Source organism: Lipophrys pholis, assembly GCF_963383615.2.
Source record: "Lipophrys pholis genome assembly, chromosome: 6".
Lineage (NCBI taxonomy): Eukaryota > Metazoa > Chordata > Actinopteri > Blenniiformes > Blenniidae > Lipophrys > Lipophrys pholis.
This window is the reverse complement of record NC_137629.1, coordinates 26,672,931-26,687,434: the sequence shown is the minus strand read 5'-3', so window position 1 is coordinate 26,687,434 and position 14,504 is coordinate 26,672,931. Positions and strand designations below refer to the sequence as shown.

The 14,504-nt window shown below is 43.4% G+C and overlaps 1 protein-coding gene across 1 annotated transcript; it reads left to right on the top strand.

Moving 5' to 3' along the window:
• Window positions 1-1,816: 1,816 nt before the first annotated feature.
• clcf1 (cardiotrophin-like cytokine factor 1) lies at window positions 1,817-13,841 on the top strand. The gene is made up of 3 exons (XM_080465565.1): window positions 1,817-2,226; window positions 11,113-11,267; window positions 12,435-13,841. The coding sequence occupies exons 1-3, from the start codon at window positions 2,208-2,210 to the stop codon at window positions 13,722-13,724; spliced, it is 1,464 nt and encodes a 487-aa protein (XP_080321691.1). The 5' UTR covers window positions 1,817-2,207; the 3' UTR covers window positions 13,725-13,841.
• The last annotated feature ends 663 nt before the right edge of the window (window positions 13,842-14,504 follow it).

The following is a 14,504-nucleotide window of genomic DNA, read 5'->3' as shown; positions in this document are numbered from 1 at the left end:
ATCACCACTGGGTGTCGCATGGAGTGCTTCATGAGACTGTCAAAGACAGGGAAGATTACATTTCAACAAAAAACAATATTAATCACATATCTCAAAGTATCAAGACACAATATATGCCTGGTAAGTAAGTAAAAAATATTATTTTATAATGTAGAGCCACTTACAATTCAAGGGCTGTGTGGGATGAAGGTATTTCAATTTGGGAAGTGAGATTCAAACTGTTTAAGGTGACTGAAAATGAAAAATGATCACGTCATTTATCAAAAATTATATCGGAACGATCACTTCATAAAACAGTTTCGAATAGTTTGCTTTCTCCAACACATTTTCACTTCAGAAATTGTTAAATTGGTGATCAAATATTTTGAACTATCAGTCGAATAATGTTTTGCAAACCGTCACCATGCTATCAAAATAATTGAGTTATCTATTAAGGCGTAGTAACAGAGCGTCGGTATGATCAGACGTGCATTTAAGAAAAGTAAATGTAAGCGTTGGGTGGCGTTGATGCGATGCTCTTTTCCTGGCGTCATATTTTCAATCTCTGAAAACTCCTGCCATGCGGAACATTAGTCAGATTTAGCTGCAATGTAATCGTTGGGAAAGAGTTTTAATTAAGAGTGACTTCATTAAATACAACGATTTAAGAAAATGTAACACAGTGCAGCTGTGTGCGCTACTCTACAATACGCGTATGATAAAACGACCAACTTGAAATACTGTACGGCTTCTATCATGAAATCGCAACTATCGGGCCAAATAAGTTAAACACGCCGGTTATGCAATCCAGTTGAAGCTCTGAAATCAGTGAACCTTCGGGGGGCCCTTGAAATGCGCTGCGCCCTTCTCCTGCTCAATTTACCAAAGGATCTTGGGGATTCACTGTCAATATACACAACGAGGTCACTTTAGTCACTCTTAAACGGACCTGGTCTTAAACGGACCTGGCATTTCTTAGCGATTAGGGAAGAATTTTACCAAGAGGCCCAGACTCCCATGGGATTTATAAAAAATATATAAATATGTAGCATATTTATCTTGGATCCAGAACAAATCGAAGAGGCTGTGTGAGCACAAACGATATATACATATATAGTGTGGCCTGCTGCGCTTTAAGTGACAAGCAGAGGTGAGAGAAGAAGATCAAGATAATCTCTTCGTCAACAAAACGTAAAACCCGAGGAATGAAGGGAGAAGAAAGAAATGTCGTGGAGCAAGCAAGCACTTGTCTTCTTTTTTCACTTCTTCAAGAATCAGTAAAGAAAACATGGATTATTCCCCTGATGGATTAAATTCACTTAGAATATTTGGCTTTTAAAAATATCATTAGACTAAAATATTTGAGATTTTAACAGTCACATTAAACTGAAGTTATTCTGCAGCGCATTTTGGAGTTTTGGACAATTTAATTGATTTTACGCACAGATATTAATGGAGAATATGATTGAAATGCGTTGTTTTATTTAGTTCCGGGGGAACCTGCTAAGATGGCAGCATCACTTCAATTTGACACAGTGTGCAAACAGGTTGTTTTTCTTAAACCTGGACAAGTATGGTAAAGATCAAATGCGCAAAGTCCTCGTTTCCTGCCCGATCTGGGGGTCGCCGGGTCCTCCGGGTCCTCAGTGGTCTGATCCAGCATCTTATTAAAGGCAGGAGCAGATTAGAGATCAAACGGGGCAGTCAGGTTGCGTTCACGGGGATGAGGAGGGGAGGGAGACGGAAATGAGTTGTGACAAGTCCCGTGGTTCCGTCGAGCCGGGCTGCGATGCGTCAACGCGGTGAATCACCCGCAACATCGAGGAGGAGGACGCGCGAGGAGGGAGAGGAGTCAGGGATGGGAAGGAGGGGAGGAAAAAGGGAGAAGGAAAAGAGGAGGAGGAGGCGGAGGTACAAAAAGGCTCCGCCGTCATTCAGTCTGTCACACGGACCACACAAAGTCAGCGGACCGTCAAAACTGCCGCTCCATCCGCAAATAGTTTATCTGGCTGACTCCACATCACCTGTAGTTTCCCTCCTCATCCTCTCCAGGAGAGGAGAGTCGCTGAGCTGAGCCGAAACAAGATGAAAACTTGGTGATTTTTTATTCCCCCCCCCCTCCTCCCTCCCTCAAGAGCGATCTCCAGAAGAGACGATCACTTTAATCGGTTTATTTCTGCTCAGAGTGGATCCGACTTCTGCGAGCGCACTCAGAGGAACCGGGAGAGATGAGAAGGTTTTGCAAAGGTAAGACCACAAATCTTAAAGTTTTTCATGAAAAATCGGTGTTTTTTCTGTCACTCTGACAAGCGAAGTTTATTCCACGACTGTATGTGCTATTTTCTTCCTTTCTTTTTTAAATTTTTTTTTTAATCTCCATCCATTTCTAACCATAATGAATATTAGAGAAAGTACAAGGTTTGGTGTTTTACTAATTTATGAGAAAAGTTTCCAGTTTTCACAGGTTTATTTAAATAATGAAATGGCCCATATAAACCCCCTCAAATTGCTTCGTAATGCAGACAAGAAATCATCCAATTAAAAAAAATAAATTACAATTTAATGAATGAAGTTGTTTCTAAATTGCGTTCAGGCATTTCTTCTCGGGAGACATGGTATGAGATAGGAACACAATTTGTTATCAAACTAATGAAAAAAAAAAGTCTATTAAAATTATGAATGGGACAAATTACACCAATCTAGATGAAAATTTATGTTTAATTTTTAGGATTGCATTCAAGAAGTGAAGGTGCAAATATTGTGAGAGGAGGCAGAGAAAAACAGAGTGTTGAGAAAGACTGAACGAGAGAGAGAGAGAGAGAGAGAGAGAGAGAGAGAGATGGGAAGAGGAGTCTTATTCACAGAAAAAAAAATGACAGGGGTTGATGGGGTCAGAGGCAGCAGAAGCCCCTGTCTAGTTAGCTGTCACTGATATGAGAAAGTACATGATTCACGTTAGTCAGGGTGTGAAGACACACACACACACACACACACACACACACACACACCCACACACACACGTTTCCCCCTGGGGATGACTGGTGCGGCTGCTGCTTCGTGTCTATGAAAGGAAGGCGAGGGAGGTGAAAGACAGAGGGGAGAGACGGTATTGAAGGATGACCGTGTGATAAAATGATGGGCTGAAAACAAAAAAAAGGGGGATCAACGATTTCCTTCCTTCCTCCGCGCTGTCTTTCCTCTTCCCTCTTGCTCGCCATCGTCTTCCACCGCTCCCCTCGCCCCTATCCAGGTGGTCCTGCCATGTGAAGCAGCCGGCCGTCAGCAAATTTTAGTGAAACTTTAGAAGGGCAATAAATAGAGGGCTGAGCGCAGAACAAACTGCTGCCGCCCTCCTCTCAGCAAGCAAACATGCAGAAAGACCCACTGTTGAAGAACATGTCACCTTTGACACGCACAGACTCTTAACCTCGAACCCGGTCTCCTCAGAGGGGACGCACAGACATACGCTTTTCTTGATATCAAATATACAAAATCTGCTCTTGCTTCTCAGCGCCGGGGGGGGTGGGGGGGGCCTTTTCAATAGGTTGCAGCGCGTTAACGATGAAAGCTTTGAGTGTGTGTATCGAAAGCAAGCTCTGAAAAAACTGGTCAACAAGGAAACAAAAGGAGAGTGGAATAAAGAGAGGGAGGAGAGGATTTGGAAAAGAGGAGATAAAGTGAACCTTTCACGTCTTTCACGGTAAATATCTGTATGTCAAGAGGATGTGTTGCAAGGGGGTGTGTGTGTGTGTGTGTGTGTGTGTGTGTGTGTGCGGGGGGGGGGGGGGGGGGGGTGAAGAGAGGTCGAGGCAGATAAAGAGTAAATAGAGAAGGAGGGAGAGAGAGGGACTGGCGGTAGAGGGGTTAATGCAGTGCAGATTGACAGAAGTTAGCAGCACCCAGAGGGAAAGAAAGAGGAGAGAGAAAGGGGGACTGATATAAAATGAGTCGGTCACGCTTTGAACAGTTACACATGCTGTTTACATTTTTCCCAAATTAACATGGCCCCTCGCTTCAGAAAACTCTCCCTCTCCGGCTCCCTCTCTCTCCCCTCCACCAACTCCTTTTTCCTCTTCCTCCTTTTTTTTTTTTTATCTTTTCCCTCCTGTCCCTCACATCAGCAATCTGGACTTTCAACGAAAAAAGATTCACATTCAAAATTTCGACGTCGCTGATTTATCTAATGGAATTTTGTGTAACCAGCATGTTATACCGTGGCAGCCGGACATTTAAGTTTTTCTACACCACACTGTCATGTATTTAAAATTTGACATTTGTGAAACTTTCAGACGTAAGGAACAAGTAACCGAAGCTGTAAAAGAAATATAGAGGAGTAAAAAGTCCAATAATAGCCTCTAAAGTGCAGAAGAGTTCATAAAAAGCAGGCCTCCAGTGGTAAAATTTGTTTAGCGCGTGTGTGGTGCAAGGAAAAAACAAAAAAACAAAACAACAGACAGACTAGTTTTACAGCTTTTAGCACAATATGTGACAGACAACATTGTAATGAGAGTACACAAAAATGACTCACTGTGTTGTTAAAACCGGAACTTTATCACCATATGTTTTAAAAGTATAAAATGCATTTTAACAATATAAGAGAATTATTTTAACAAAATGTTACCAAGTGTGGCAACTTAAGAACATGCAGGGAATCTGAAAAAAAACAAAACGTTTAAACAACATTATTGGCAATTGTAATTATTACTACACGAAAGCACAATGGAGTTATTATTACTATTAATATTAAATGCGATCATTACTTTTGATTTCCTGATGCTCGAAACCAAAATCCACAACTCAACTCTCCGATGAGTAAATTAAAGAAAAAGCATCCGATCTCAACAAGCTGGAAGTGGAAACTATTTTTGCCTTTGTACTCGTTATGAGCAGCTGCAGATTTTCCTCCTGTTCATTATCCGCTGATTGATTCAATATTTCATTCGCATGCTGGGTTTAATGAGCATCACGGCAGTCACTTTTGTATTTACTGCAATTTATTTTGTAAATTTACTTTCTATCACTGCGCTTCTACCTTCTTTTTCATGCAAGTTTGCGACAGAAGAGTCAGAACCTCAGCGACGGATTCTGCTCTTATTGTCTTTCTGGCTTGTTTTCCATGAGTTTGAGACCAGGAACACGTCGTGCCCAGGGTGGGGGTGGAGGTGGAGGGAGTTGGGGTGGGGTGGGGTGGGGTGGGGGGGGGGTTTAGAGGTAAATTAAAAACCGAAGGTCTGAAAAAGGGGAAGGAGGGAATAAAAGATGTTGATGGAGGGAGCGAGTGGAGCCAATTAGTGAGAGGAAGAAAGAGGGGAAAGGTAATTAGGGATAAGAAAGGAAGGAGACCCTATAATGGAAGTTTGATGTTTCAAGGGGGGAAATTTGGGGATGAAGTGGGACAGATGAAGCGACAAATAAATTGAAACCAAACATGCCGATAAAGCGTGTAGCATCTGGATTTCACAGATTTGTTCTTTAAAAAAAAAAATAAGGGGGGTTAGGATACATTTGCTTATAAGGTGAAGAAGGAAACAGACAATAAAGCAAGGAGGAGGATGTTGAGTTTACGACTAGCGAGAAATAGTCTCACAGAGAGTTTCTGGGCATAAACATAATTTTTATTGGACTTTTTTTAATGTGTGTTTTCTTTTGCCTTTGTTTTTGGGTCATTGATGTTGTTTGGCAACCCTGTAGTGAGTGTCCGGTGCCAAGAGGATCAATTTGAAATTCAGTATGAACTAAATCCAGAGGAAGGAAATCTCGTGGGAGAAGAGATGGGAAAGGCTGTGTGTGCGTGCGTGTGTGTGCGTGCGCGTGTGTGTGTGTGTGTGCGCACAAAGGTTTGTTTATAAGTATATGAGTATAACGCCGGGGCACACACGGATCCTGTGCACACTCTGGATGCATACGTGTGTGTGTGTGTGTGCGCATGCGGGTGTGTTGCGTTAGTGAAGGAATGCACACTTGATTGAGTACAGGCTGCACATAAATCTGGCCTTTAACTGTACACAGACACACACAACACTGACCCCGACCTCAGACTATCAAACCCTCCCTCCGACACCCCCAAATCTGCCTCGCTGTCCACTTGGCCTCTGCCTCTCACACATTGTCCCCCGGCGTCCGCTGATGTGTTTACGTTAAAAGGTAAGTGTTTTGACATGAGATAACTGCATATATAATACGTTGCAGCAGAATAATTAAAAGGGGAAAAAAACAACTTGCAAGACATAAACGGCTCATCTGAGTTTGGTTCTCATGTCTTTTATTTAAATTAAAAAAAAAAAAAAAACAGAGCCACAATGAGTCTTTCTGCCGCCACAACAATGCTGAGGATGGTTACATAGGCGGAGAGAATCACGTTTTATAGCTAAAGTGTGTGGGTTATATCTATTAGTAATGAAATTCACCTTGAGATCACGCGATCCTTGAGGTCGACGGGCATAGAAACGTCCGCTCTGACGTCGACATTGAAATGCCACAATTAACATGAACTGAAATAACATTTGTAAATAACGGATTTTTTTTTTTTAAAGTAGCTCACGTCATAGTTTTATTACTTCTAATGGAATTCATTTTGATCTAAATGCCAGGGCTGAAGCAACATCTAAAAAATGCTCCAAATGTTTCCCATCATTTCTGCGTTTCCTTTCAGCTGTCAAAAACTTTATGACGCTTCTAATTTTGAACTAAAAGTGGAACGATCTGAATAGTTTTTCCCAATTTCAAATCAGCAAGTGACGTGAGCCCGAGGACCTCTGATCAAAGACTGCATGTACTATATACAGGTTTTTTTCTTCTTTCATTAAATCCAGAAACTCAAAATGCATGAAAACACCTCACAGACATCCGATTGATTCAGATTTATAGTTGGGCTGTATCATATTCCAACGGCACCTCTGTCGATCGGGGACTCCGGCATAAAATATCTCTCAGTGCATCATTTCTGATTAATGCCGTCCTTCTGTGATGCGGCAAACTTCTCCACAGTAACTAAATTCAAATCAAGTGTGAAGAGTGAGAGGATGTCGAATGCAGCGGAGGGGCTTCGGATCTGGAAAATATGTCTCGGGCTTCTTTGAGGTTGAATCTCACCACCATAAGTACGTCTTGTCAATATCATGTTTCATAATTAGAGTTCACCAGGAAATTATTAGTTCTTTTTTTTTTTTTTCACTCGACCTGCTTCACTCCATTTTTTTTTTTTTTTAATGTTTTGTTTCTGTTCAAGTCCTCTGATAGCAATAGAGGGCAAACCTTTTCTTGGCACTCGCTCGAGTTTTTCCTGGACAAGACCGGAGAGATTTACTTGCACATGGTTTTCCCACAGTACCAAATTCTGTTTAAGTGCTTGTTCAAAACCTCAAATGGTGGTGCACGTTGGGAAAAAATGAAACGCTAGTCCTCTTGTAAGGAAGCAGCGACACCCACAAACACTGATTCACTGGTTTACCGAAAAACCCTGTCAGGAGTAAAGTCAGATGTGTTGTGAAGGCAAACTTTATTTGCCCCTCAACGTTACCTTGTGGCCCAAAATTCAACCCTGAACCCCGACCCTGCAGCGATGTTTGATTTCGACCCAGAAGGAGCTCAGCCGACTCCAGAACCTCATGTTCAGCTCTGTTTTGCAGATGGCTGCCAGACTCCGAAGTGCCAGATCTGACTTTTACACCAGCGAACAAACCGAAGATAAAAATATGATCCGCTGCGGATGAAGGCGCTCCCTGCGTGTGCATGTGTGTTGCTCTAATAGGTACATGTGTGCAGACTCGCACACAGACGAGAGCACAGAGGCGGGTCACGGTCGGCCGTTGTAGGGAACCCCTGTGTTGCTGTAACGCAATCCTCCCACTGAGAATGTTCTGGTTTCAACCCTGCCCTGCGGAGTGTGCTTCCACTGCCAGGTACACAGACGCGGCCCCGAGCCTGCAGGGCTCGCCTTGAAGTCGGCCTATATGCCGCCGACTACATTGTACTCGCTCAATTTGATATTATATAACAGCGACATGGCTCTCGGTTTGAGTTATCTCAGTTTAGTCGTACAAAAGAGTGGTTGTTTTTAGCCACAGCAGAGGCTGCTTTTAGACATGTCAGTGCTCAATCAAAACAACAAGAGCCCTTCACGTCTGGCAGTCATCTCCAAGCATGTGGCTGCAGACAAAAGGAAACAGTTTGGAACAGTTTAGGCTGATTTTTGCCAAGAAGACTTTTCTTTCTCCATCCCAGGCTGCTCTTTTTTTTGGGGGGGGTACCTGTTTATTTCTTTTGAATGCAACCCAGTTTTGCACACTGTGTGTCCTTTTGCTTTAAGGCAAACAGCCTAAGAAACAATTCAACGATGTCGTGTTGATTTGAGAGTGTTTTGATGCTAATGGAAGATGTTCGGCGGGGAGGAGCCGGCCGTTTGATGAGCTCCAAATGTTCTGCCTGCCGTCACTAAAATCCACCGAGTGTCTGTGACAGGTGATGAGGCTTTTGAGGTTGAGGCTTCTCAGATGAGAGTTTTCCTTGTTGACTGATTTTGAAATGTGTATTCATCTGCCCTGAAAGAAAATACCCAATACAAAAAGTTGAAAACATTTTTAAAGATCAACTGTTGTATTTAAAAAAAAAAAAAAAAAAAAAGAAAAGCCCCAAAATCTGCTATTGGAGATTCTGAAATCTTTTACTGGGTGCGATAATACGCATTGATCAGAAACTAGACAAATACCTTGATTTTTATTTTCCCCCTGCATTCTACGTGCATGTCTGTGGGAGTCAGTGGAAGTTACACAACCACAGACATTTAGAAAATAGTCTGGAAGGAGGCTTTGATGTAGTCGACAGCTCAGGGTCAACAGGTAGTGAAAGAATCACTGGCTGGAAACAAGGAGCTTTCTTTTCTTTTCTTTTCTTGATACAGTTTAAAAATTCTTTATTCAGAGCTATTTTTCCGTGCCGGTTCAATAATTTGGAATCCTGTGTTGAATTCCAACTTGTAGTTTTCCCATTTGTTCATAAAATTCAAGTCATCCCATTAAAAATGATATTTCCAGGTGAGACTGAGGTTGCCAACTGAGTTTAGCTAATATAGAAAATATGTGTCATTACAATAAATAATTATCACTGTGTCATCACTGCAATTTGTTGTTTAATTACATGGATAATCCTTTCCCTCCAGTGCCTTTTGCTTTTTCCTGATTATTTTTATTTTATTTATTATACCTCTCACTTTCAAAACCACAAATTCCCCTCCATAATGTCTTGATGAAAACTCCCTTCTATAATCACTTATTCGTTATACATGTGTTGTGCAGAGGACGGTGCATTTTTTTTCTGTACGCTTTTCGGTGTCATAGACCACATGACATCACGGAGTTTCTGCCCAACCCATATGAGTGCATACCGATACGGCAAATGTAAGTGACTGAGTCAGAGTAAAAAGGTGTCGGCTGTTTTACGTGGAATGGAAGAGGTTTTTTTTTAGCACACTTAAGCGCACGGAAGGAGTAACTGTTTCGCAAGGTGTTGAAGTTATTCACTTAAAACCTCTCATTCGTCCTGTGGGGCCCGTCGACAGGGAGATGAAAGAGAAGGAAAGAAAAAGGCAATAAAGACGGAGTCGGGGAGCTAATCGGGGTCAATTAGCGGCAGTTTTTTTTTTTCTCTTCTTTTTCTTTTGACCCTAAGACACAAGGAGATAAGAGTGTTGAGTGGGAAAAATGTGAAAAAGTCTAGAGGGGGAAGGGATGGGGATAAAGGAAGGAAGGCTTTAGTATAGCGTGACTAATGTGAGAGGAGAAAAGGGATTGGAGTGGTGGAGCAACAGGAGGCCCGAGGTGTGTCCTCGCAGGCGAATCCCAAAAATCTGACAGGGTCACACACATTGTGCGTTGCGTATTTCACACCTGTTGAGCAGCAGCATGCTTTGCCCCATAACTACAAGCATGAATCAGGGCTTACTGTCAGCGGTGTCAGGAGGATGAGCGAGAGACGGAGAGCGCGGGGATGATGGAGGGCAGAGATGACAAAATGAATGTCCTCCGCTGAGAGGCTGCGGCCGTGTTGAGAGAGGGTGAGTGGGTGAGGAGAGAAAGTGTGAAAATGAAAGCGTCCAGAGGGAGCAAGCATGGGACAAAGAGGACGAGGACATACATGAAGTTCCTCAATGTTGAAAACCACCTTTCAGCTCTAATTTTCTCGGTTTGAAACCGGAGACAGGCGCACTAAAAGGTTTCCAGCATTCCCGCTCCCACCCGTACAAACACAGGCTGTACACACCCACAGCGACGTGAATTTAATCCCTATATATAATTACGACTCCAAACATTGTCACAAACACTCACACAGTAATATAAAACACCTACACAAACACTCTGTAATCTAAACACGGGGTCCACAGCAAACACACGACTGATACACACACACACACACACACACACACACACACACACACACACACACACACACACACACACACACACACACACACACACACACACATTAATGTTTGTGATTGTCAAGAAAGCCACATGTCTTTGTTTTCAAGTTATTGGTAAGGAGTGTGTGTGTGTGTGTGTGTGTGTGTGTGTGTGTGTGTGTGTGTGTGTGTGTGTGTGTGTGTGTGTGTGTGTGTGTGTGTGTGTGTGTGTGTGTGTGTGTGTGTGTGTGTGTGTGTGTGTGTAACAATGCAGCCATTTGTCAGAAATTTTTAAGAGGGTAAAAACAATGACATCTAAACTTAAATTGAAACAGAAGAGGCTTGATTGGCTGTTTGAGATCACTCCGATCCAACAATATGTAAACAGACAGAGCCATTGCCATAGAGACTAATAAATAAAAGAAGAACATTGCAAACAATCTCTATAAACATTGTCCTAATGGAGTGAAGCTTAGTAACTAACATGAGGTCTATTTTCTATGTTGAGCTCTCAGTCATCACCTTCAATAAACAAAAGCAAAAAAAAACCTTCAACAACCAAGTTAAATAATCATAAAAGTTGATTCATTTCAACCCATTGTTATGGTTACAAATACCCCTGCAGCTCGTGTTAATTAACACTTGGGACACCCGAGACACGATTGTCATTAAAGAAACATCTTACGTCTGTCTTGAGTATTAATGAAACTCCTTTTTGTGTTTTTAATTTCCTGCAGTCTGTCAGCACCAGCTCGTCTTGCTATTGGCTGCTGCCATAGCGGTGGCTGTGGATCCTTCCCACAACCTCGCCAGTGAGAGGACCTCAATAGAAAGCACGTACGAGCTGACCAAATACCTGGAGTATCAACTTAAGGAAATCAAAGACGTATATGTGAGTCATTTTTTGTGATATTTGCATTGCTCCACCGCAGTTTCTATCTCATCGGCAAATTTATGGGTGCGAATTCCCTTTTTTTTCTCTCTCAATAAGGATGAATATACACAAACACACATTTTTAACAGTCAATAAGAAAACAGGCATTTTCCTCTGGGGATGGGGAAAAACGCAACAACTAAAATAAGAGTTCTATGAATTTGATTTTAAGAAGCAGTTTTCAAGTGAATGATAACATTGAACTTTAACATGCTGGAGGCATGAAAAAGGTGGCAAATGCTGGCTGTTATTTGTATATCTGCTTGAGCTCCCAACATAGTTAAGCTGCGCTCAAGTTACAAAAATAATACCTGTTGATTTTGGTCAGTAGTGGTTTATTTCTATTTAGTGCTGGAAACTCACAACCTCCACAAAAGAAACCTCGATTCCTCCTCAAAAACAGAGGAGCATTGCACTGCTGCATATGAACTTTTTTTTTCCCACAGTCAACATTTAATTCATTCTACATCAGCATTACTGCGCTGTATTTGTTGTTTTCCTGGTTACTTCATTCTTCGTATAAAATACAGCAAATAACTGTTGCTGTTGAACAGGAGAAGAAAAAAAAGTGAAGGCCGAGTTTATTTGTTGCAGTCTTGGCCTTCTTTTCTTGTGCGTTCTTACATTCACCATGTTAATTTGCTGCGATGTGGGAATGTGGCTGCAGAACTCTGTCAAGACAAGAAACAGAAGCGGATAATTCAGCTCTGACAGGTTTTATTCAAACCCTCCGGTTAGCCAAACTATTTTGAAACTAATCTGGAAGAAAAATCAAAGCCAAACTGCAAAGTCATCGTGGGACGTCACAGTTTACGGGTCGACTTCTCCGACTAACCTTGATTTAGTGCACATGTATTAAATCTCAATGTGATTTTAAGGCTTTTTAGGGTCGTGAAAGAAACACAAACTTTTAGTAACATAACTTGTTTTATAATCTGTCTGAAGCAGCTTCAGTCGATGTGATGACGTCTTTGCTTATTTTTTCTGGCAAAACAATCCTTAGTTATGAAATAAAGCTGTTCAATAATAATGATTTCTTGTCTATATTATGACCGTTGGATCCAGGATGAGAGAAACTGAAATAATCCTTCAGGCTTCCTCTTGTCTTCTCGTTTTCTCCTGCAGCTGACCTATCTGGGGCCTCCATTCAATGAGAAGGACTTCTCCCCGCCACGACCCAACAGTACAGCTCTGACCCTGCCGAGCGCTGCCACCCGGCTGGAGCTGTGGCACGGCTTGGAGAACCAGGCCCGGCTCGCCCAGAACCAGAAAGCCTACTCCGTCCTGCTGGCGGCTGTCAGGGAGCTGGCCCGCTCCACCCTTTGCCCCTCCCTGAAGACCTCCCTGCTGCACTTCTGCACAGGTCTGGATGGACTGCTGGGCTCCATATCCGCACTGATGACCACCCTCGGCTATGCGCTCCCTCCACAGGCTGCTAACATGCGAAGTAATGTCGGTGAGCTGCAGTACCAGCAGAGGGGGACAGGAGGCAACAGACCAGCTCCTCTCATTAGCCCACACAGATACAGATCCGGATCGAGAACGGAGTCCAGTCAGCGCAACAGCCAAAGACGGAGCGGGACGAAGGTGGCCAGAAGAGAGAGGGAGGACGGCGTGGACATGATAGAAAAAAGAAGAGGGAGAGAGTGGAGGAGCGAGGCAGCCGGAGGGAGGAGTGAAGGATCAAGGGAAAGGGGAAAAGGAGAGCGAAGTAGACGAGAGAAGAGGGAAGAGTCAGATTTTGAGAAAAGTGCTGTAAGTGTCGAGAGAGCAGAGGAAGAGGAGCAAAATGAAGAGGTGGAAAGATGGGGCAGGAGATTGATGAGTATTGATGAGGATAATGACGAGGATACGAGCCCCTCTGAGATGAGGATAAAAGTGTCGTACCTCCACTCCACCTCCCTTGAAAAACAAACCAGTAGCCACGAGTACAGCTACAACCTGAATGCTCGCCACCCAGACACAATCAGAGAAGAAGACGGATTTATTTTAGATTCAAACCGAGGACTCACAGTAGAGGAGAAGAAGACAGAAACAGATGCTTCCTCCTCTTCCTCCGTCCACTATCAGCATATTCGCCCCCCTCGCTCCCTCCTGCCCCCGACCCTCCAGCCTTCCCTGTCCACCTTCTCCCTCCTGTACCAGATTGGGGGTGAGGAGCACACCCTCCTCTCCCAGCCCGTCCCTCTGTCTTTACGAAGAGGCACCTCTCTTCTCTCACCTCCTTTGAATCCGCTCTACTCCCCCTCGTCCTCCTCGTCCTCCACCTCCTCCTCCTCGCTGCTGTCCGTGCGGCCGACGATGAACGATTTCGCCAGGAAGGTAGAGGGCTTTTGGATACTGAGAGAGCTGCAGAGCTGGCTGTGGCGATCAGCCAAAGACTTCAACCGCCTCAAGAAGAGACTCAGAGGCTGAAACCTCCGGACAAGACCGGACACTGAGAAGCAAACACAGACACACGAGAGTGCAGTATATCAGAAATCTATTATTTGCACAGAATCTGCATTGGAAAAAAAAAAGCAACAACAACAACTGAGAGCTTTAACAGACAAAAGCACATAGACACATTCATTCTTCACAAATTACTTCATACTGTACTGGAAAACGTGAATGAAGAATCATTTTGATTGTAAACTAAAAGTGCTCATGGAATCTAAGCCACACAAAGCCAACACATTACCAGCACTGTCACCCATTTAATGCACATAGCAGCTCATTGAGCGAGGCACGCTGACACTGGGCTGAGTTACCGGACTTCACGGCTCACAGATCAACAGGAATACCACTGTAGGTGGTTAGACACACAGACGGTCGGGGGCAAACGGAGGGGCAGACAGCGACACAGACAGTGCAGCCATTGAGGGAAAGCTGATTCAGTGACCCTCAGTTGTGTGAATCAGCAAACATCCATTTTCTCTAGAGGAAGAAGGAAAAATTTCTGAGTGGGTAAAAGACAAAAGGGGAAAGGGAAAATGGCCAGAAGGATGATGAGGGAGCGGACGGGGAAAGGAAACGGAGGGAGACGTGAGTCAGGAGACGAGCACTGGAAATAACCAGCAGAGGCGTACTGCTGAGTAATCTCAAGTCAACTGGTCAGTTACAGTAACCCTACAACAGTGCTACACATACTGTCCACACACACACACACACACACACACACACACACACACACACACACACACACACACACACACA